This window comes from Bubalus kerabau, chromosome 8 (genome assembly GCF_029407905.1).
Source record: "Bubalus kerabau isolate K-KA32 ecotype Philippines breed swamp buffalo chromosome 8, PCC_UOA_SB_1v2, whole genome shotgun sequence".
Classification (NCBI taxonomy): Eukaryota; Metazoa; Chordata; class Mammalia; order Artiodactyla; family Bovidae; genus Bubalus; species Bubalus kerabau.
In genome coordinates, this window is record NC_073631.1 from 104,710,976 (window position 1) to 104,733,769 (window position 22,794).

Here is a 22,794-nt window from a genome sequence, read left to right on the forward strand (position 1 = left end):
CCAGTGCAGTCTGAGGCTCCCGTTCAGTGCGGGTGCTGTGGGGTGTCCACCCCCCAGGACCCGAATGCACAGACAGTCAGAGGTCATCAGCCACCTGTGCTGGGGACCAGCTCTCTCTTCTCGCTCCTAGCACACAGAGGCACGCAAACGAGCATCTGCACATACTGCCATCCGGTACCCGCATCTTCCGGAAACGAAACAGACAGGACTGTCACCAGCTTCACCATCTTTTTTCCTTTTTAAAACAAAAAGCTGAAAGTTTCCTTCAAATAGGACAGAGAGCTATTGCCCTTGTATTCTTGGGATCTTCCCAATTCAGGGATCAAACCCACGTCTCTCGCATTGCAGGTGGATTCGGCACTCTCTGAGCCACCAGGGAAGTCCCCGTCTTCTTACAAGTTTCTTTCAAAAACCCAGGGACGTAGCCAGCATCCTCGTGAGCAGATGCCGTGGTGCCCAACGACAAGGATGAGGCTTCTGACCAAGAAGAAGATACGGCCTGTGAGATATGGTCCAGAAGGAGTTACTGTGGTTTATAGCAGTCAGTTGGTTCCACCCACGACCCGGGGAGACTATGCGTACTACCCACAGCACCAAATGACAGGGAAAGTGTGAGACTCTCACTGTTGGAGTTAGGCAGAATCCTCCCGAACAGAAGGCCGTGCTGAAACCAAAGTCCAACAAAATTACTGAGTAGCTCATTCAACTAATGATATTGAAGTATAATCAGGGACAGGAGACAAAGAGGGAGGAGGTTAACCTTTATCAACTAATTTAATTCTCCCACCAATTCCAAGAAGCAGATATAACCATCACTGTTTTACAGGGAGACCTGAGATGCAGAGCAGCAGGGCAGAGCCAGGATTTTGATCCAGATCTGCTTGTCTCTGCATCCGAGTGGCTCCTCTCTCTCCACTCCCCCTCCTCCTCCTCTCACCTGGCCTCCTTAATGCAAGTCGTTCATTTCCTAAAACTATATTTGTTTAGTGCCAAACAGTATTAAGGTCAGGTGTCACAGGTGGGGTTGGCCACTTTTGCCAAAGGTGAACCACCAAACACATGAACAAAACAATAACAAAAGCAAAACAGTACCCATCAGCCTACCCACAGAAAGAAGGTGACATAAGCACATTTAAAAATAGAGAAGATATATCTGGTAACAGCACTCTGAAGTCTGTCAGCTCCTTTTCCCTCTTACCCAACCTACGCAGTCTCCCTCACCTTTCTACCTTTCCTTTTCCCATAGTTCTTGGCTTCTGGCACCTACCTGTTTGTCTGCTCATGTTTCCAGAAAGCCACATACCTGTCAACTGAAATCCTCCAGCAAGCCTGACTTAAATGTACCTGTGCGAGGGTATCTGAGAGCCGTGTGCAGGCACCTGTGTGGCCAGGTGAGGTAACTCACTTTAACAGAATGAATACTGCCTTCACTTCCTAGGGCTGCCCTAGCCAAGTACCATACTCTGGGGAACTGAAAGCAATAGAAATGTGAATTCTCGCACAGCCTGATTCTGAGGTGTTAACAGGGTTGGCACCCTTCTGAGGCTGAATCTGTCCAGACCTCTCTCCTAGCTTCTGGTAGTAGGTGCAGGCCTTGGCTTGCAGCTCTGTCACCCCAGTCTCTGCCTGCACCAGGACGTGGCTTTCTTCCCTGTCTACCCCTGTGTGCCCTCTTCAATTTTGTAAGGACACTTGTCAAAATGGATGAGGTCCCACCCTACTGCAGTGTGATCCCATCTTAACTATATCTGCAGCAATCCTATTTCTGAATAAGTCATATCTGGGGGTCGTGGGGGTGAGGACCTCAGCATATTTGGGGGGTACACAATTGACCCCATAACAGCTACTATATGCCAGATGAGGGTTCCAGGCCATTTCATTTGGTTCTGATACTCTACGAAGTAGATCAGTGGCTCCCCACCCACAGTGTGTAACAGAACATAACCTCAGCTGTAGAGTTTGTTTTTAAAATACTCATGTCTGGTCCCACTCTCCAGAGATCCTGATGTGGTAGGTCCAGGCAGGGAACCAACTATTTTACAAAGTAAAATTAAGAAGCAAAGTTTCAAAAGGAATGACAATGCTTATCCAGGAATAAGAATCACTGGGGTCCATCTTAACAACAGTACAATAAATCAGGAAATGGGGGCAAAAAGGAAGTGAAACGCTATGTCCAAAATTCACTCAGTACTTGGATGAAACAAAAGGTTTTCCAACCCAGATCAGTTTCGCTCAGAACCTCCATCCTTTCCACTACCCAGGTGTGACCATGGCTGTCGGCACCTCTACATGGTGACACAGGCAGTATTCTTAGGTGTAAAAATAAGTGTGCACATCTATGTCCTCTGTGGGTTCTTAGTGAGTGTCTTTGGGATCAAGTATGTATTTGGCTGAACATCTTTGTATATTCTATCAGCCACACACCAGAATGACTTCTACAGAGTGTCCCCATAAGTCATGATGTTGTCACTTACAATTAACTGTCACCTGTCACTCTCAACTCAGTCTGAAGTTTCTAGTACAGGGTACTCATCCCACAAGTATTTGTAGAACAAATGAATAAAGAAACATCCATTTAAGGAAACATCATGAAGTAAAAGTGGTCCTTGCTGGAATTTGTGTGTTTTTTTTTTCAGTTTTTCCCCTCATAATCATGATGGGAAACCATGATCCTTCTGCTCCAATTTCCTTACTTCTGCATCCTTGTCTTCTCTCCAGATGAGAAAAAGAAGCCATTACTACCTTGGGGACTGTCGGTGATTTGGGAACAACTTTAATCCCATTAAATATCTATTCACAGACATTCTACAGTATTAAATGTTGTCACTGGAGGAAATAAGAAAGGAAGAAGTTTAAAGGTAATTTGGTTCAGCCCTGAGATTCTGGAGCACACGTTCCGACAACAGTCTTGATGTCGTCTCTGCCTCACTTGCAATGTCCTCCAATATCAGCCCCCCAGGTCCGTCCATGTATGGCAGAAGGAGGTCCGAATTTGCAGGACAGCTTTGGTTTTAAATAAATTCTGGCACTGCCCCCATAAGCTGGGGTGACAGTTTCACAGCAGTCAGTTTCACCCTCAAGTCCGTCCTGCTTTAGACAATATGGCCGGGCTCCGTCAGCAAACAGCCATTTTTTACAACGTGCACTCTGAGTTTCAGTTGAGAAAACATAGACAGACACCCCCATCCATCCTGATTTCCATTCTTACCTAACATGTGCCCTTTGCTGTGTTCCTGGTGTCTCGTGACTGTCTCCTCCCTCGTACAAAGCACCTTCCTGCCTTTGAGTCTGCCCATGTTCCTCCCCCTGCCTGAAAAGTTCTCCTTCCCCACTCTACTTACGTAAGTCTAACCCATCTTTCAATATGCCTTCAAGCCCCATTTCCACGAAGCCTCCTCTGTCTACTCAGCCCACACTGATTTCTCCTTTCTCTTAACTTCCACCCGTGACATTTGCTTTGCTAAATTAGGGTATGGAGTGAAAAGCACCTCTTCAGTGATGGATTCAGTCCTCCTCCATGCTCTGCCTGGACTTTGTTTAGAAGGCTGCAGGTAGCACCTGGTTATGGTAATTTGATACTAAACCCGACAGGTTGGCTTTCTTCAAAGGTGGTTCTTTAAAAGAAATAAGAATACATAATTTGCTTACACATGCTTTTATTTTTTTTCCTTTCAAAACTGTTGCTCAATTCTAAGAGAGCTGCAAATAGAATATTTAAACTGGAGCCCCTCTTGGAGATCTCCTCACCTAACCTCTTATCCAAAGCAGAGGTACACCCCCTGTAGCATCCTTGAAAGATGGCCCCTAACCTACTCATAAACACCCTCTTTGAGCCCATCTCTCCAGGCACCTGTGCTCTTGCTGGTTGTCCTAGCTATGATTGTTAAAGTTCTTCCTTATAATACAGTATTTGTCAACATTAAGTTTGTGGCCCATCTGTACCATAATTATTTGAGGTGCTTGTTGAAAACTGCAGGTTCCCAAGTCTAACTCCAGACATACTGAATCAGCATTTGGAGCAAGGATTTAAAAAAGTAATCTACATTGTTAACAGGTTTCCCAGGTGATGTTTATGATACCAAAGTGTAAGATCCACTCTTAAGAGTCAGTGGATTCTATATCTAGAACTTAGCTCTACCTTTCTAACAGTGGAGAGCAATACACGTCCCTTTTCTTCTCAATGTTCATTGCAGCACTATTTACAAAAGCCAAGACATGAAATCAATGCAAATGTCCGTTGACAGAGGAATAAAGAAGACGTGGTGCTTACATACAATGGAATATTTGTTGTTGCTGTTTAGTTGCTAAGTCGTGTCTGACTCTTTGTAACCGCATGGACTGTAGCCTGTTAGGCTCCTCTGTCCATGGGATTTCCCAGGCAAAAATACTGGAGTGGGTTGCCATTTCCTTCTCTAGGGGATCTCCCAAACCCAGGGATTGAACCCAGGTCTGCTTAGCAGGTGGATTCTTTACCACTGAACCACCTGGGAAGCCCCTACAATGGAATATTACTTAGCCACAAAAAAGAATGAAATAATGCCATTTGCCGCAACATGGATGAACTTAGAGATTATCATACTAAGTGAAGGAAGTCAGACAGAGAAAGTCAAATATACAATATCACTTATATGTGTAATCTAGAAAAAATTATACAAATGAACTTATTTACAAAACAAAAACAGAGTCATAGACTTCAAAAACAAACTCATGGTCACCAAAGGGAAAACACAGTCATGAAAATGAAGACCTTAAGCATCAAACCTTGCAACCTGGAGATTTCATCTATTGGAAAAGACACCTGGAAAGCCCCCTCTCAGATCCCAACAGAAAGAGACATACTTTGCATCTCTGGCAGGAAGTGACACTGCTTTACTATCACTGTAAAGAGGAAGAAAGATATTTTTTTTTCTCTTTACCTGGCAACAGCTCAGCCAATGAAAAACCACTATACTTCAAACTGTCAGATTCCCTCAGTGGACTTTTTGTTTATAATAGCCCTCCCAACTTCCCCATCTCTTCTATAGGAGAGTTTCCTCTCCTTCCTTCTACTACAAAGTTTCCTACACTGTCCTGGGTCTTCTCTTTGTCAATGTCCTTCCTAAAACGTGATGCCAAAATGAGGTGGAGAGAGCAAGCTAGGTTTTCTAATGCTTTTATTATGAATACATATGGGCAATTTCAGTAATGATAAAACCAGTTTTGTTCCAAACTAGCCAGTGAGGTAGTATCATTCTGTAAATCTTTGTTAACAGACACACAATGTTGACTTTTCATCGTTGTTTTAATTTGGGTGCCTTTATGATTGGTTGTTCCTTTGTAAATTGTCTGCTCTTCTCCTTTGTAGGTTTTTTTTTTCGTCTTTTAATTCATTATGTCTGTCTGGCAACTAAGCCGATTCAATGCATTATCTCACCTAATCCTCAAAACAACATTTCCCTTACTTTACAGGTAAAGAAACTGAGCCTTCAAGAATGTGAAGTGAGTGGAAACACAGTTAGACCTTCAGCTTCCTCACCAACTTATGCCTTCATTTAATTAACGTTTTTGGGAGGAGAGATCTTTATCTTCCAGACACTTTGTAAAGTGAGCTAAGAGAGCCAAGTATTTGGGATGCAAGCATAAGGAAGTTTCAAAAGAACATTAGAAATTATCATAACTCCATTATTTACTTACATCTCCCTAAAATTTCCTTTTTTTTTTATTACTTTCCTGGCCTGGAGGTAATAGTGACCAAGTTATATTCAATTAGTGCTATTTACTGAAACAAAGGTTAAGGAGGATATAGGTACCTGTTCATATTTTTGTCAAGAGAGGTAATGTATGGCTGACCCTAAAAGACCATCAGAAAAAGATCAAAGAGTAATCTAGAAATAAGGCAGAACCCCATAAAATTACAGTCTATTTGTTGGCAACAACATCAGTAGATAATAGTTCAAAAGTACACATGCAGGAAGAATTGGCTTTCATTTTTTCCATTTTCCATTATCAAGACCAGTATTTATGCAATTAACTAAGATCCAAATGCTAATTCATCATGTATAGCATTTTAGTCCAAACAGCTGAGCTTCTCTTGGTTTTGGTTAATTTAATCGAATTCCACGCAATTATACTTTAATTGAAAATGCATATGCATAAAGTTGAAATGATGTTTAAATCAACTGAATTTACAACTACATTAAAAAAACGCAAACAACAAAGTACAGATCCGAGTGGGAAACAAAATTAATTTAATCCTACTCCATTTTTCTACCTTGAAGGTGGCCAACACCCAAAGGTCCGGTGTTCTCAACGTCACACAGCCAGTGGTTAACACTGAGACTCAAATCCAGGTTTCCTGACTGGATTGAGAGCCTGTACAGCTGTGTCTTTAACTGATATTTAACTGTTCCACCCTCACTCAAACAAACCTTGGCCCTCCAAACTCTCATAAAGTTTTTCAAACAAAATCTATAAACTAGGTATCAAAACAGCTAATGTAATTTTAAAGATCTTTGTTCCCCAGCTTTGTGATTCCAGGCAGCCTAATAAAAGTCCTTGGGGTCTATATTCTTCCAGAAACTTTGGCAGAAACTCAATTTCTTCCTTCTTCATTATTCACAGAAACATAGTCATTCGCAGTTTCTAGGTTCTACATTTTGCCTCAATCTTTCTTTCACATAATAAACAAGCATAATCAAAAAGAAAAAAAATTATTATTAGATCAATTATGATGCCAATTTCCCCTAAATAAGAAATAATACATCTTTTCTTTCTTTTTTTTTTACTACTCTAAGTTTCCCATTACTTTCTTTCCGAAACCATCATTTGAAACCACACAAAAATTTTAAGTTCACTTTCTCAATACTAAAATTTTAGTTCCTCCCAACTTACTGCCTGGCAACCACGCTCTTTTCACAGAACATAGAGAGGATTTAACATTCAAACATTTAAAAGCCACATATACTCTTAATGTAATTGACTGTCATTCATGTATATATTAATAGTTCCTAGAATTTTATCATCTGGAGACTAGTCTTAATTATTTGTAAGCCCGTACCCACCACCAGACCAAGGTCTGCACTCATCTCCAGCTTTGCCCAAGAGTAGTGCCCTCCACCACACATGCTCCCCTAGGAAGGAGAGCCCCCTCCCACAGACACCCTTCCTCCACACACAGGCCTCTCCCCACAAGACACCCCACCCCCAGATGCGAACAAATACCCACCCTGGTTATCATGACAAAGTAGCACCTTACTCCACGGTTCCACCTCAGAGTCAAGAAAAACACCTAAAACCATTCAAATGAGCCCTTAAATGCCATGCTAATTTGATAAACCCTGTCGGCTGTCTCACAGGGACAGGTTCTTTCAAACCTCTCCTTGGAAATTCAGGCGAGGTGACCCCAGCTGCCTTCAGATTCAATTACCTACAAGGCTCCCCCCACAAAGGCCAGACCACAGGAGAGCCGGGCGCACACTCACTGCAAATCTGACTTGGCAGCTCTCCTCTCCCAGGTAGCACAGGTCTCCCGAGACATTGGTCTCCAGCCACAGGTGCTCTCCGTTCACGGCATTTTCCTGGAGAGAAAAGACACACCTGACTTCAATTTTCTTTTCAGGCATAAGTGGGAGCCGGGGAGGGGGGAGAATGGATCTCAAATTTAGATTTTTGGAAGAAAACTAGTGAATCCCAGCAGTCTAAAGACTTCTCATTTTACTCCTGACAATACTGCTGGAGTTGGTCCTACTGACATTCTAGAAATGCAAAAAGGTGTTTGCAAAAATTCTGAGCAATAATGAAGATGTTAGCTCCAAAGATGTTTTAACCATGTCGGTGGTCATCTTTGAAATATATAGTAAACAAGGGGGAAAAACCCTCAAGTTATTCAACCTAAAGCCTTATTCATCCAGGCCCACTGCAGAGTCCACAACAACTGAGACCAAAATTCTATTAAAAGTTGATTCTCTTTAACAAGTTAGCTAAGGAGGATAATAGTATTAAAGTATTTTAAAGACTTTTTGAAAACACACATATTATTAATGGGTAAGTTATGCTTCTAAACCAGAAGCTTCTTAAAAGTTAGTTTTAAGTCACTGTATAGACAAAGCATAACAAATTTCTACCAATTTAAACCTATTACCAGTTCAATAGGGCCTTCACCCAGTTCTAAGTTCTCCAAGTTGAATGATTTCCCTGCTTCTAAAAATATTTTCATACTTCCAGTAGCAAACAGAGAATAGCTGTAGGTTTGGAACCCTATGGGCTTCCCTTGTGGCTCTGCTGGTAAAGAATCTGTCCGCAATGCGGGACACCTGGCTTCAATCCCTGGGTTGGGAAGATCCCCTGGAGAAGGGAAAGGCTCCCCAATCCAATATTCTGGCCTGGAGAATTCCATGGACTGTATGGTCCATGCTGTCACAGAGTCAGACATGACTGGGCAACTTTCACTTCACTTCACTTGGAACCCTAAAAGTTCTGATAGTGATGGATGAAATATTGGGAACACGTGTACACCTGTGGTGGATTCATGTTGATGTATGGCAAAACCAATACAATATTGTAATTAGCCTTTAATTAAAATAAATTTAAATTTAAGATGAAAAAAATAAAAAAATAGAGACTTCCAAGGCAAAAAAAAAAAAAAATTAAAAGGCAATGCTCTGCCAGTTATCCTAAATAAATCAAGCTCAACAAACTAAAATATTCTACAACTGGGAATTTAGTATCCAGCTGTAACTTATAATCATCTGTGGAATTTCTTTCCATTGTTTTATTCTTCAATTCATTTAGTAAGCATTTTTCTACACCCCTGGTGCCAGGCACTGGGTTGTGTGCCAAGTCGCACCAGTCACATCTGACTCTTTGCAATCCCATGGACTGTAGCCCACCAGGCTCTTTTAGGATTCTCCAGGCAAGAATACTGGAGTGGGTTTGCCGTTTCCTTCTCCAGGGCATCTTCCCAACCCAAGGATTGAACCGGCATCTCTTATGTCTCCTGCGTTGGCAGGCAGCTTCTTTACCACTCGCCCCACCTGGGAAGCCCAGGCACAGAGTTAGTGTATAGTAAAACCTAACAATGAACATGGAAACTAAACAAATAATTATAGCAGCAAATACTAGGAATACTTATTACAGCAGAAATCCCACCAACTCTTTTAAAAAGTGAAGTATAAAATGTTGTAGTGGGGGAAAGGTCAAAAATCCTTGATAATACCAATCTAGGCAGGCCAGCAATTAAGTCCTGGTAGGTCAAGGAAGCTGGGTAGGAGCAGGCAAGACCTGGGACAGAGATGTGAGAGACATCAGTAACTCACTGGGCTGGGAGGCTTCATTCATGCTAGGCCAGTTGGTATGTTCCTGCACTAAAGACTGCACCCCACCCCCGCAAGCACTCAGGGGCTTGCTGATCACTATCCATGCGCAGCAAGGACTGCTACTGCTAAGATGAACTAGCTTCACTCCTAAGTGGGGAACCTGATTAGAAAGCCCAACATTTGTAAGAGAAGAAGGAAAGAAAAAGGTGCTGGATCAAACACGCTGCTTCTCAAATCTGATTGCTCATTAAAATGACCTGATGAGCTTTGACGAATACCTGATTATCATCCCATCCCCAGAGAGTCTGCTTTCACTAACCTGAAGTTTTTAGCAAATACTTGCAGTTATAAGAATGGGAACACCATTTACTGAGCATTAAGGGAGAAGACTAGAGTAAGAGCAGACTTAGGGAGTAAGTCAAGAGTTCAGGTTCTTCTTTTATTCTATTTTCAATTGTGTTATAATTAACATTCAATATATTAGTTTCAGGTGTGTAATATAGGGTTTGATATTTTAATACATTATGAAATGATCACTGCAGTAAGAGTTCAGTTTTGAGGATCTGAAATTCTGAGATGCTTATTAGACCTTCAAGTGAAGATGTTGAGAAGGCTGTTTTTTATAAGTCTGAAGTTCAAAGAAGAGGTTTGTACTGTATGAATAATTTGGGAGGCAACCGTTAACTGATCTAAAGCCAAGAGAACTGAATGGAAAACCCTAAGGACTGAATGTGGATGGAAAGCTCTGATTTCTGAACCATGGAACATTCCAACATTTAAGAGTTTGAGAACACAGGAAAGATCCAGCAAAGGAGACCTGGATGGAGTGGCCATTGAAGTACGAGGAAAACATAAAAAGAGTGTTATGTTTCCAGGAAGAAAGTGCCCCTAGAAGGTCTGCGTCAAAAGCTGAAGACTGAGAACTGGCCATTGGATTTCTCCAGTGAACATGTTAAGTCACTGATGATCTTGACAAAAGTAGGGACAGTGGAATGAGGAGGAAGAAAGCCTGACGGAATTGGGTTTGGGAAATAATGTTACTGACTTTAGTTTCAAAATGTATATGAAACCCAATTAATGCTCACCGCCTCTACTGTTACCACCTGATCCTCCATCCCCCTGGCTTGGGATATTCCCGATAGCCCCCTGACTGGTGTCCCTGCCCCACTCATCTCTTCCTTTCCCTGTCCAGTTGCCTCAATCTTCTATATCTCTCCCTCTTGGTCACTGACGTGCAGTCACACTGGTCTGCTCGTATTTCCCAAGCAGACTAAGCAACCTCTCATCCCAGGTCCACTGAATTTGATGCTTTCTTAACTAAAAATTGTTTTACTGTATATTGTTTACTGTATCCAAATTATTTATTCCTCTCCATTCTGACTTATGTGGTTAATTTCTATTTACCCTTTGGTCACCAAATTGAGTGTTACTTTCTCAAAGAAGCCAACACTGACCCTCAAATTGAAGTCATTTTGTTAGTTACCCTCATAAAACCATGTTTACCTCCCATCATTTACCCCAGATGGCAATTATTCATTCATCGGCATGACTATTTGATTCATGTTTCCTTCTTATGCTAGATTCTAACCTTCATATGGACATTAAATGCCCAGCACTTTTTTTTTTTAAGTCGCTTAAGTCGTGTCTGACTCTGAGTGACCCCATAGACAGCAGCCCACCGGGCTCCCCCGTCCCTGGGATTCTCCAGGCAAGAACACTGGAGTGGGTTGCCATTTCCTTGGCACCTTGCAAACAGTAGATGATAAATAAATTTAGGGAACTGAGAAGATGAGACTAAGAATCAACGAATGAATCACATTCTTGTTATATAAGGTTCCAAGGAGTAGAAAGGATAATTACTTTCTTACCTGTCCATTAGCTCAGAGTCATACACCGTGAGAAGTAAACATGGATGCCTGAGAGACTTGACAATCTTTCAAAATCATGACAGAAACAGAAGCATGCAAGAAAAGGCCAGTCATGCAAGGAAAACATGAAACATACCTTTCTTAGACTATATTTTCCCTGTCTCATCCTTTTCTTGTACATCTGTCTTGTCCAATGCATCAGAAAGAAGTAACCTTATCCAAAGAGAGGTTTGGCCTTTGCCCTCAACTATAGGATGGTAATTTAAGTGCCTGGGATGTCTTGCCTGATAACGGCATCTTTGTTTACCTGGGGACCCTGGGTCATACTCAGTTCAGTTCAGTCGCTCAGTCGTGTCCGACTCTTTGCAACCCCATGAATTGCAGCATGCCAGGCCTCCCTGTCCATCACCAACTCCCAGAGTTCACCCAAACTCACGTCCATCAAGTTGGTGACGCCATCCAGCCATCTCATCCTCTGTCATCCCCTTTTCCTCCTACCCCCAATCCCTCCCAGCATCAGAGTCTTTTCCAATGAGTCAACTCTTTGCATGAGGTGGCCAAAGTACTGGAGTTTCAGCTTTAGCATCTTTCCTTCCAAAGAACACCCAGGACCGATCTCCTTTAGAATGGACTGGTTGGATCTCCTTGCAGTCCAAGGGACTCACAAGAGTCTTCTCCAACACCACAGTTCAAAAGCATCAATTCTTCGGCGCTCAGTTTTCTTCACAGTCCGACTCTCACATCCATACATGACCACTGGAAAAACCCCAGCCTTGACTAGACAGACCTAAAATAGCACTGACTTATGGTGAGGCATATACCAACTCAGCTTCCAGAGGGTTAAGTGGCTAAGCTTAACCATGCAGGTTATGTCCATATGACTAAGCCCCAATTAAACTCTGGTCACCAAAGTTCAGATGCGCTTCCTTGGTGGCAATACACCATACGTACATTCCCACCATGGCTGTTGGGAGAAGTTAGCTCTGTCACAAATTTACTGGGAGAGAACAGTTGGAAGCTCCTTGTACAGGAATCTCCTGGACTCTGCACCATGCACCTCTTCTCTAGGCTGATTTGAACCTGGGTCCTTTCACTGAATTGGGATTCCTTGGTGACTTAGATGGTAAAGAATCTGCCTGCAATGTGGGAAGTCTGGGTTCGATCCCTGGGTTGTGATGATCCCCTGGAGAAGAGAATGGCTACTCACTCTAGCATTCCTGTCTGGAGAATTCCATGGACAGAGGAGCCTGGCAAACTACAGTCCATGGGTTTGCAAAGAGTAGGACATGACTAAGTGACTAACACTTTCACTTTCCTTTCACTGTAAAAGGTCATAAATGTGAGGAAAACAGCCCTCAGTAAATTCTGAATCCTTCTAATGAATGACTGAACATAAGTGTGGTCTTTTGAATTCCAGAAGCTGCAGGTGAGGGTGACCTTGGGAACTCCTGAATTCTGTATAAAGGTATCCAGCTGGGTGGCATTCACCCATTAATAGAGTAGACAAATAAAATATTGTTTTCTTCTTACATTTCTGGTAAATCTTAATCCACTTCAATATTAGTAAACATAAGCTCTGGAGTCAGGTAGACTTGTTACTGATTAGCTCTATGACCTGCTGCTGCTGCTGTGTTGCTTCAGTCGTGTCCAACTCTGTGCGACCCCACAGACGGCAGCCGGCCAGGCTCCCCCGTCCCTGGGATTCTCCAGGCAAGAACACTGGAGTGGGTTGCCATTTCCTTCCCCAATGCATGAAAGTGAAAAGTGAAAGTGACCTAGGGTCTCTCTAACTTTGCTAGACCTCAGTTCACTCCCCACTGAAGTTGCAATAATGATTTTACTTCTCTCACGAAATCACAATGATGTTTAAATGTGAAAATGAGTAACAGTCAATGATTTACCCACAATGAGAAGTTAATACAAGTTCAATGCAATTCTTACTATTATCATTGTGGTTGGGTTTTCCTTTCTTGTCTTCCTAATCCATAGATATTGGTATCATCCAAATTTCTCTCCTGGGCCTTTGTAGTCAAGACTGCTAGCCATTCACCAAATTCATTTTCCTCTTCTTCCTGAACACACAGAGTTTGCAACCCAGGCTCACCAGCCACACGACCCAGTTCCAACCATGAACAAGAGTGATGTATACTGTTTTCAGACTTGGTCCACTAAGCCTCTCATGTGCATTCCTCAATACTCTGTTCCCATACTGGGTACCTGGGAAGTTGGTCTTTGCGATGATTTGAAAGTCTTCTGATGAAGTTGTAAGAGTAACCGTCAGTCTGGGTCACTGAATAACTGTGTGGAACAGAGCCTACCCCCAACCCAAACTGGCACAGTCCTGGTTTGCTCTTGGGTGGATTTTTTTCCCACGTAGGTCACCACAGAGCATTGAATAGAGTTCTCTGTGCTCTAGAGTAAGTTCTCATTGTTCTCACTGCTGTTGTTTAGTTGCTAAGTCATGTCTGACTCTTTTGCAACCCCATGGATTGTAACCCAGCAGGCTCCTCTGCCCATGGGATTTCTCAGGCAATAATACTGGAGTGGGTTGTCATTTCCTTCTCCAGGGAATCTTCCAACCCAGGGATAGAACCCGTGTCTCCTGCATTGGCAGATGGATTCTTTAGTTATCTATTTTATACACAGTAGTGTATATATGTCAATTCCAATCTCCCAATTCATCCCACACCCTCCTTCCCCCCACCCTTGGCATTCATACATTTGTACGTCTGTGTCTCCATTTCTGCCCTGCAAATAGGTTAATCAGTACCATTTTTCTAGATTCCACATATATGCATTAATATACTGTATTTGTTTTTCTCTTTCTGATTTACTTCACTCGTATGACAGTTTCTAGGTCCATCCACATCTCCTCTCTGATATTTTACACTGCTATAAAATTAACTTCCTAAAAACACAGCTGTGATTATGACTCTCTCTTGCTCAGGATGCTAAAAAAATTCTCTATTATTTATAAAACAAACTCCAAATTTAATCCCACATACTAGACCTTCCATTAATGGTACCAGTCTGTCTTCCTTATTCAATTTCATACGCAGTTTCATAGAATGTATGAGGCTATGTATCTCAACATAGTCATATTTTCCTTTTCTGTGTCATGTTTTTTATTTATCCCATTCTCCACACCCAGGTACCTCTTTCTCTTCTCTACACATGCATCTTGAAATTCCATCTCAAACACTATACAACTCAGAGTACCCATCTGTGCCAGACAGAAACAATAGCTCTATTTGTACATGAAGATAGCATTTCTTCTGTAGTAGTAAGTGTTAAAACAATGTATCCATAGATATATAGAGTATCTCTATAGATATACATAGATTTATATAGATCAACCTATCTATGGATAGATCCAGTTACCTAAGAGTAGAGACCCACCTATGTAAATATAGATATGATTCCTTGCCCTGAAGTTCTACCTGAACTCTTAGTAGTAATTAGCTACAAGTAAAAAGATTTAAGTTGTGAATGAATGACCCAAATAGGATATACTGACACCAGAAGCAAACAGTCCACACAAAATGAAGACATTTACTGGCAAAAAAAAAAAAAAAAAAAAAAAAAATTCTAAAACAATAAGAAAATTATAAATATGTATCAAATATAAATATCCTTGCTGCTGCTGCTAAGTCACTTCAGTCGTGTCCGACTCTGTGCAACCCCATAGACGGCAGCCCACCAGGCTCCCCCATCCCTGGGATTCTCCAGGCAAGAACACTGGAGTGGGTTGCCATTTCCTTCTCCAATGCATGAAAGTGAAAAGTGAAAGTGAAGTCACTCAGTCGTGTCCGACTCTTAGTGACCCCATGGACTGCAGCCTACCAGGCTCCTCCATCCATGGGATTTTCCAGGCAAGAGTACTGGAGTGGGGTGCCATCGCCTTCTCCATATAATCACTTACTAAGAGGCAAAAGATTAGACCTAGTTACTTCTCAGTGAGCTGTGAAGCTGTACGATTCTATGATTTCTCCAAGCAGCCAATGTGATATCGTTTAAAATTCTCATAATTTTAGAAAATAAAAGACTAGTGAGGGTGCCTGAATCATGCTAGATCTGTCCACAATTAAGATGACTGGTCACGGCCAGGACCTTCACTAATTCATAGATGGTTAGCTCCTCCTGCTTGGCTCAGCAATCTGATATCTTGATTAATCTGACAATGTTTTTCAAAAGAGGGATGGAAGTGAAGAAAGATATCAGGCTGTGTCACTATGGGTGATGACACCCAAGCCTGAAGTTAAAGAGCAAAGGCCTGGAGCTTGTACAGAAGGCACAGGTCTGTGAGGACCTCCTATTGTAAACAAGGCTAAAATGAGAGCATGCGCATGTGCATATGGGCACACACACACACACACACACATACACACACACACCTGCCTCTCCCTGCCTTTCCATTCACGGTTTCCAAAGATAAAACGACCTAGTTTCATAACCCAGTTTAACCAATCCCACCTGAAGACTCTGTTCCCCTAATCTTATCTCTGAACCAAACTGTGAGGTGAGTGTACCCACTGTTCCATGTTCTACCTGCCTAAAAGAACTCCTTTCAACCATCAGCATCCAGAGGACAGGAAAGGTGGTCGGGATATAAAGTCTGGGTTTGTTTGCATTGAGGCTCTGTTTTCCACAGCCCTCAGCATTGGAGGAAATTTTCCAATGAGGAAAGAGAAAATGAACAGAAATCAAGGATGCCAGATTGAAAACCAATATAGTTTTTTTAAAGAAAGATTTTGGTGGATTTTTCACCATTGCTTGGAGAACTGTTTTAGGCAGTGTAATGGGCAAAAGCAAATTACAGAATAGAGGAGACAGAGTGAAGACCCACATCCTATGTTTTCAGCTTTAAGCATAAAAACAAGGAAGAAATCTCCATGTCCAAAATAAGTCTCCATCCCACAAGAGGCATGTGACATTTAAGAGAAGATATGCATTATCTATGCAATAGACTTACTTCAAAGTGGATTGACTCCCCCTAAACTGGAAGCTTGGATTCCAGCCCAGGAGATGGGACTATTTTTCCCTTTTAGAGCATTACTCCCTTCCTTTCTAGCAATTTCGCCTGTTTTCCCCAAAACTGGCTTGGCTGATGTTCATGGCATGGTGTCAAAGGGAGCAGCCCTGTAGGTTCTCACCATGAAAGGGGAGAGAGGATGCCACTGGGGTGAATGGGAAGATCAAAAACTGTGCAAGCTTTAAGTCTTAACACAATGTACTGGATTAGGAAGGAAATTTTAGAAGAGTTACTTGGAACTCAACAGCATAAACTCATTGACGTTTCAAACAGGCTTTTGACTTTCGTCTTCCAGTGCCCTTCTGGAACTGGAGATCATCTGAGTGCCCATCGGCTCCCAGAGATGTGTCCCTTTCTTGCTGACTGAACAGAAAAGCTATAATCAATTCATCCCTGACATCCACCAGACAGTTACTAGGCCAATGATGCTGTGCAGTCCACTGTGAAGAAGATACATATTTCTGCTTGTTAGCAGAAAACACTGCTCCTCCCTTCCAAGTGCCTCAAATCAAACTATGACCTAGAATAAGTCAACCCAAAACACAAATTTGGCTCTAAGACAATGCCCTATTGGTAGAGATTTTATGTGGAATCAAAACAGAAAGTAAATAAAATAAACAGAACTAATTCAACCAAACAAATGAGCACAGCCTGGCAGAGAACAGGAGTCAAGTCTTTGTAGAAAAGAGCCACATTCACCTCAGGTGAAGCCGACTGTCCGCTGTAGTCAGTAGAAGACCCCAGCCCCGTGCTGAGGCTGGATCTGGCTGTTCCCCATCATTAAGGCTTCTATCCCTGACATGAATGGAGAGGAGGGCCTGTGTGCAGGTGGCAGGCCCAAAGGTTGGCAAAGAGTCATCAAGGAAATGACCCTGTGTGGGGCAGAGAATCTCATAAGTCAAAATAAAATATTTGAGTGAATCACAGCAGAAGAGAAGTTTCCGAACTTTGAGGAACAGACTAAAAATAAGAGATAGTATGCATCACTAAGTAGGGAAATGAGAATATGAAAATGGAACACTTCAAGGAAATTATTAAGTTCAGGGACCCAAAGCATAAAAATTGACTCCCGCAACAGGATTTTTCTGGCCGAATGCAGGGGGGCCTATAGTCTAATCTCACTTGGGTCTCAGGCACTCCACAAGCAGGCCACTCCTCAAAGCTCTTTGCAAGAGGATGTTTAGGAAACAATCATGCCCCTTCTGAAGTCTTTGGTACACACTAGAGTCAGAACAGGACTTCCCAGGTGCAATGCAGGAATCTCAGGTTCAGTCCCTGGGTCAGAAAGATCCTCTGGAGAAGGGAATGGCAACCCACTCCAGTATTCTTGCCTGGAGAATCCTACGGACAGAGGAGCCTGGCAGGCTAGGGTCCACAGGGTCACAAAGACTCATACGTGACTGCAGCAACTGAGCACATGCACACACAGTCAGAACGGGGCCCCCTGAGATTTCTGCAGTAAGTTGAAACTTGGGAGTAAGATTGAAATTCCAGGTTCACCCTGATTGGTCTTCAACTTCAGATGCAGCACGGACAGCTTTTGCATCTGTTTTCTTACTGGTGAAAGGAGGAGAGGGGAGGTAACGTAAGTTAGGGGTCATCGTACTACAGGTTTTTGAGATGACTTTCCACCTCTGACCCTCTGAGGCAAAGAGAATCTCAATGTATGAATCAAGGGGGTTGAATGCAGAGCAAGGTGAATTTCCACAGCCCTGCTCCACCCCTGTTAAGCTGGAAGCATCCTCAGCTCTACTGGGGACTCTTATCTCATCCAAGACAAGAAATCGAAGTTCCTCCTTTTTTACCTTTATTTTGAAATTTTTGCCACTCTTCTCATTTGAGAAACTCTTAATGAGAGGCTCCAACCCAAATCAGCACTTAACAATCAGTAACAATAAAATGATTGATCATTTTAATGCATTTAGTTCAGAAGAGGGAGCTGATAGGAGAGAGGTGGTCACACTGCTTTTTTGCAAGGAAGCAGACAAGGAGGTGGAATACAGGCAATGGTGGGAGGTCAAGACTAGTAGGGCTGCTTTCATACTTTAAAGTTTAGAACAAAGAAAATCCTGGTTTAGCTTTCTGCATGAGCAGGCAAACCAAAGTGGCATAAATGAAGTTGGTGTAAAGCAATTTGGTTAGTAAAAGCCAAAAATTTGGAAGCAAGGGCAAGTCTCAGCAAAAAAAAAAAAAAAAAAAAGGCATTTAAATGTTTTTAACAATCTGCTTCTTCCTCTCTTCTGAGAAAAACCTTTTAGATAACTGTAATAAGAATGTGTAGGGTTGGTTGCTGTCTGGCTTCAGCAATATTAGCCCACAATTATGGGGTTTTTCAGAGTCACATCTTGTAACTCCTTCCATAAAAGATCTCTAAATAAGCCCTGAGATAAGAGTGTCTTCAGAGAAGGCTTTCAATTTTCCCTCTACTGTTAAACATCCCCAGAGTGTTTGCTGTCACCGTGACAATTCATCAGGCCACCAAGATGAAGTGACCGCAACTGAAGGGGCTGAGAGATGAAGGATCAGCTACACACCAGCAGCCTTACTTCCTACTCACTCTTTCCGAACCGTGCACTGCAGCCTCCCACCACCAACCAAAAATACCATTTTGATGAAATATTAGCGCATAGACCTCTTTACAGTAATCTGGAAAATAACACCTCCTAGTCAAGCTTTGGTTCAGGAAGGACATTTTTTCTAAAAGCATTTTTCTGGTAACTCTTTCCAACATCAAACAGGGATGGAGTGTCCTTCCTCACACCCCTGTGGCACTCTTTGAACCCCACCATGCTTGGTGTCACAGAGAAGGCAATGGCACCCCACTCCAGTATTCTTGCCTGGAGAATCCCATGGATGGAGGAGCCTGGTAGGCTGCAGTCCATGGGGCCACTAAGAGTCGGACTCGACTGAGCGACTTCACTTTCACTTTTCACTTTCATGCATTGGAGAAGGAAATGGCAACCCACTCCAGTGTTCTTGCCTGGAGAATCCCAGGGATGGGGCAGCCTGGTGGGCTGCCGTCTGTGGGGTCACACAGAGTCGGACACAACTGAAGCGACTTAGCAGCAGTAGCAGCAGCATGCTTGGTGTCACTGCCCACATTTTAGTGTCAATGTCTTTTCTGCATTCTAAGCTTCTTAAAAGCAGAAACCATATTCCTCACCCAGAATCCCAAGGAACCAAACAGGTTCCAGAACAAAGCAGTTACTCCACAAATGGTGATAGATCAATGAATTCATCAGTGACTTAACTTCTGAATAAATAAACCTACTGGCTGTACAGTTTACAAGGACTTTTACACTCACAACCCCATTTGATCTTAACAACAGACTTGAAGTCCCCCTGGGAGAGGGGGGAGAGGAAGAGGTCACCATTGTTCCCATCTATAGATGAGAACACTGCAGCTGAAAGAAATCAAGTGACTTGACTAATGTCACACGAGGGGCAGAGAAATGATTTAATGGATGCGTGTGTGCACACTCAGTCGTGTCTGACTCTTTTGCGATCCCAAGGACTGTAGCCCACCAGGCTCCTCTGTCCATGGGATTCCCCAGGCAGTGGAGTGGGGTGCCGTTTCTGATTCCAGGGGATCTTCCTGATCCAAGGATCGAATCCACGTCTCCTGCACTGAATGCAGATTCTTTGCCAATGAGACACCTGGGAAGCCTGATTTAATGGGTGTTTCTATCTAAATGATGTAAACTCTCTCTCAATAGAATCTTGCACCTCAAATAGAATCCTATGAGTTTGGATCAGAGGATCTAGAACATCATGGATAATAAACTAACATTTTTGGGTCCCTGATTCTTAGCACATCCTCATCATTGGTCCATATATATCCCTTTTTAAATTTAACTTATGTTTGTTTATGTATTTAATTCTTTTAAATTATGTAAGCACTGGTATCAATATATTCTACATTCTAACCTTTTAGGAGTTTATTAAATGACTGTCCTGGAATAAAGGGAAACTTACAGGAGGGCAAGAGTCTTCCCAAATATTAACTCAACATACACAGATGTGACCTGAACAGTCTAACTGACTTAAATTCAGACTGCAATCTTCAAGTTAACAGCTTTCGTAGATGTCTTTTAGATAAAACATTAAAATCAGCTAATATATATAGCAGACTTCATCAAGGAAGAAAGTTTCATTTCAATTAGATTCAGTCTTTTGCCAGGTACTTCATGTATTACATACATTGGTGTGTGTCCAGAATATAAAATAAGGATGTTAGTAAGTGTGTTCTGGGGGAAGAGGGAGAAATATTACAGTATTAAATGATATTAAGTTATGGCATATGTGCCAAAAACAAAATTTAGTTTACAAAGTCATCTCCTCTCTGGCACCCTGCCATGGTCTTTCTTATGGGAGGAAGAGAACATGGATTATTCCCTCTGTTCAACTCAACCAGAAAGGCTAGACAAGATTCATCAGGACCAGACTGGAATAACCTCAGAGCAGCCTCCTCTGGCTTCATATTGCTTCTGACATTCCTTCAGGAAGGGACAGGCCTTTCAGTCCATAGTTAGACATGTCTTCAACCAAGAGCTTGACTCACCGAAGACTCTCAACAAATGTATTCTAATTGACTTAAGAAACTCACACTGCAATCTTCAATATAACAGTTTTTATAGATGTCTCTTAGATAAAACATTAAAATCAGTTAATATACAGCAGATGCAAACTATTATATAAAAGAATAGATAAACAACAAGGTTCTACTGTAGAGCACAGGGAACTATATTCAATATCCCGTGAAAAACTGTAACAGAAAAGAATATGAAAGAGAATATACACATATGTATAACTGAGTCACTCTGCCACACAGTAGTAACTGGGCTTCCCCGGTGGCTCAGTGGTAAAGATTCCACCTGCCAATGCAGGAGACACAGGTTCAGTCCCTGGGTCAGGAAGATCCCCTGGAAAGGGAAATGGCAACCCACTCCAGTGTTCTTGCCTGGGAAATCCCATTGACAGAGGAGCCTGGAGGGCTACAGTCCTTGGGGTTGCAAAGAGTCAGGACAAGACTTAGTGACTAAACAATAACAACAACAGTAGAAGTGAACACAACATTGTAAACAAACTAGACTTCAATAAAATAAATTTTTAACAAATCAGCTAATATACCTACCCCACTGATATAAGACCCATTACCTTTGGGTTAGGAGAGGAATCATAGCAAACAGGAGGACATGGAGTGCCTGGAATGTAAAGTGAGGTCATCCTCTCTCAGGAAAAATGAAAAAGGAAAGAAAAGCACCAAAAAAGAAAAAGGCAGCTTGAGCTAAGGAAATCAAACTTGGACTTTACGACTTAGTCTCTAAGAGTAAACTCTATTCATCGCCAACTTGGCAGGCAGGGACCAATGAAGCATGTGCACAGAAGTACTTTTGATTTCACAGCTGCAATCCCAGGCAAATAGTGCTTAAAAGGATTCCTGAAGTTTTAAGCCTAGTCTTCAGTATGTTTGACTTCATAAAAGAAGCTATGTTCCTGGAAATCTGAAAATGGAGCCGGGGCTTAGATACTCGAAGATGGGTCAGTGAACAATACTGAAAATGATCAAGTCTTGTCGGGAGCTACAGGAATCCTGAGAATGAGGAAGACACACATGCAGTGAAGTGACGTTTACATGAAAACGCCGACACCTACGCTCCAGTCCAGAGTCGCTCTGGGCTCCTTCGCTGGACCGTTTGCAACAGGAAGGCTGAGGGGATGCGCAGGAGCCAAGTGCTGCAGGCCTGCCCGAGAGATTGCTTTCCTGCAGCAAGAAGGAAAAAAAAAAAAACACAAAAACCAACATCAGAAGGTAATACAGAGCTGAAAATTTCCCTTGGGGTAGAAACGATGCCTGAGTTAATCTTGCACGTATGAAAATCTTTGCAAATGTACTGGAATCTCTAAAGTGCATGGTAGGAACCAAGGGTGGCAGGTCTCAAAAGACAGGAAGATTGAGGGGGCCGCCTTAGGGACATTCAGGGAAGACAGCAGAATGCAGGTCTCTGTTTGCAGAAAAAGACCTAAGGTTGAGGTGGTCACAGTCCTTGGACAATTTTAAAGCTGCCAGAGACTAAAAGCAACTAAAGCAGGTTTGTGAGGTCATTGATTAAAATTCCTCCATTTCCCAGCAAAGAGCTCTCCAAGCTGGTCACCACCCCCAAGTTCACTGTTACATATCTCAAGAACATCCTCCCTTGCCCTCGCAGAGGATGTCTACAGTTGACTTGAGGTTCTAAGCGGGAAAAGACTGATTCGTATCCTGGAAATCACACAATGCAAGACCAATATTTTATCAAAGTCTGGGGTAAGAAAATTCCAAAACACGTTGGTCGGATTTTAGGTTTGTTGAGTGGAACATCACAGAATTCGGGTCAGAAAGGAGGGATGGAATCAGGAGAGGTTGAGAAAGTCAAGACTGACCTAGGCAAAGATAAGACATAAGAGGAGTTGCTTTAGCAAGCAAACATGCCTATTGCTGAGCAAAGAGGAGGGAGGAGATAAGGGCAGAGTGGAGAGAATGAGGAGAGCAAGATAAAGGAAGAAAGCAGGGATCGCCCACGAAGAGCTTGTGGTTCCATCATGAATAATAGAAGGCCAA

At 42.5% G+C, this 22,794-nt stretch overlaps 1 protein-coding gene across 10 annotated transcripts in view; it reads right to left on the minus strand.

Moving 5' to 3' along the window:
- The window catches only part of DGKI (diacylglycerol kinase iota), a 430,242-nt gene that overhangs the window by 304,493 nt on the left and 102,955 nt on the right, over positions 1 to 22,794 (minus strand). The window contains exons 2-4 of one of the 10 annotated variants that reach the window (XM_055591024.1): positions 21,849 to 21,957; positions 7,461 to 7,556; positions 7,205 to 7,267 (exon numbers count right to left, since the gene is read on the minus strand). In XM_055591024.1, coding sequence (XP_055446999.1) covers positions 7,205 to 7,267; positions 7,461 to 7,556; positions 21,849 to 21,957 — 268 coding nt within the window. Of the gene's footprint in view, positions 1 to 7,204; positions 7,268 to 7,460; positions 7,557 to 8,119; positions 8,497 to 8,867; positions 8,917 to 9,193; positions 9,576 to 9,612; positions 10,970 to 21,848; positions 21,958 to 22,794 lie in introns of those variants that run through there. The other 9 variants (XM_055591028.1, XM_055591025.1, XM_055591027.1 and 6 more) reach the window with 9 other exon arrangements.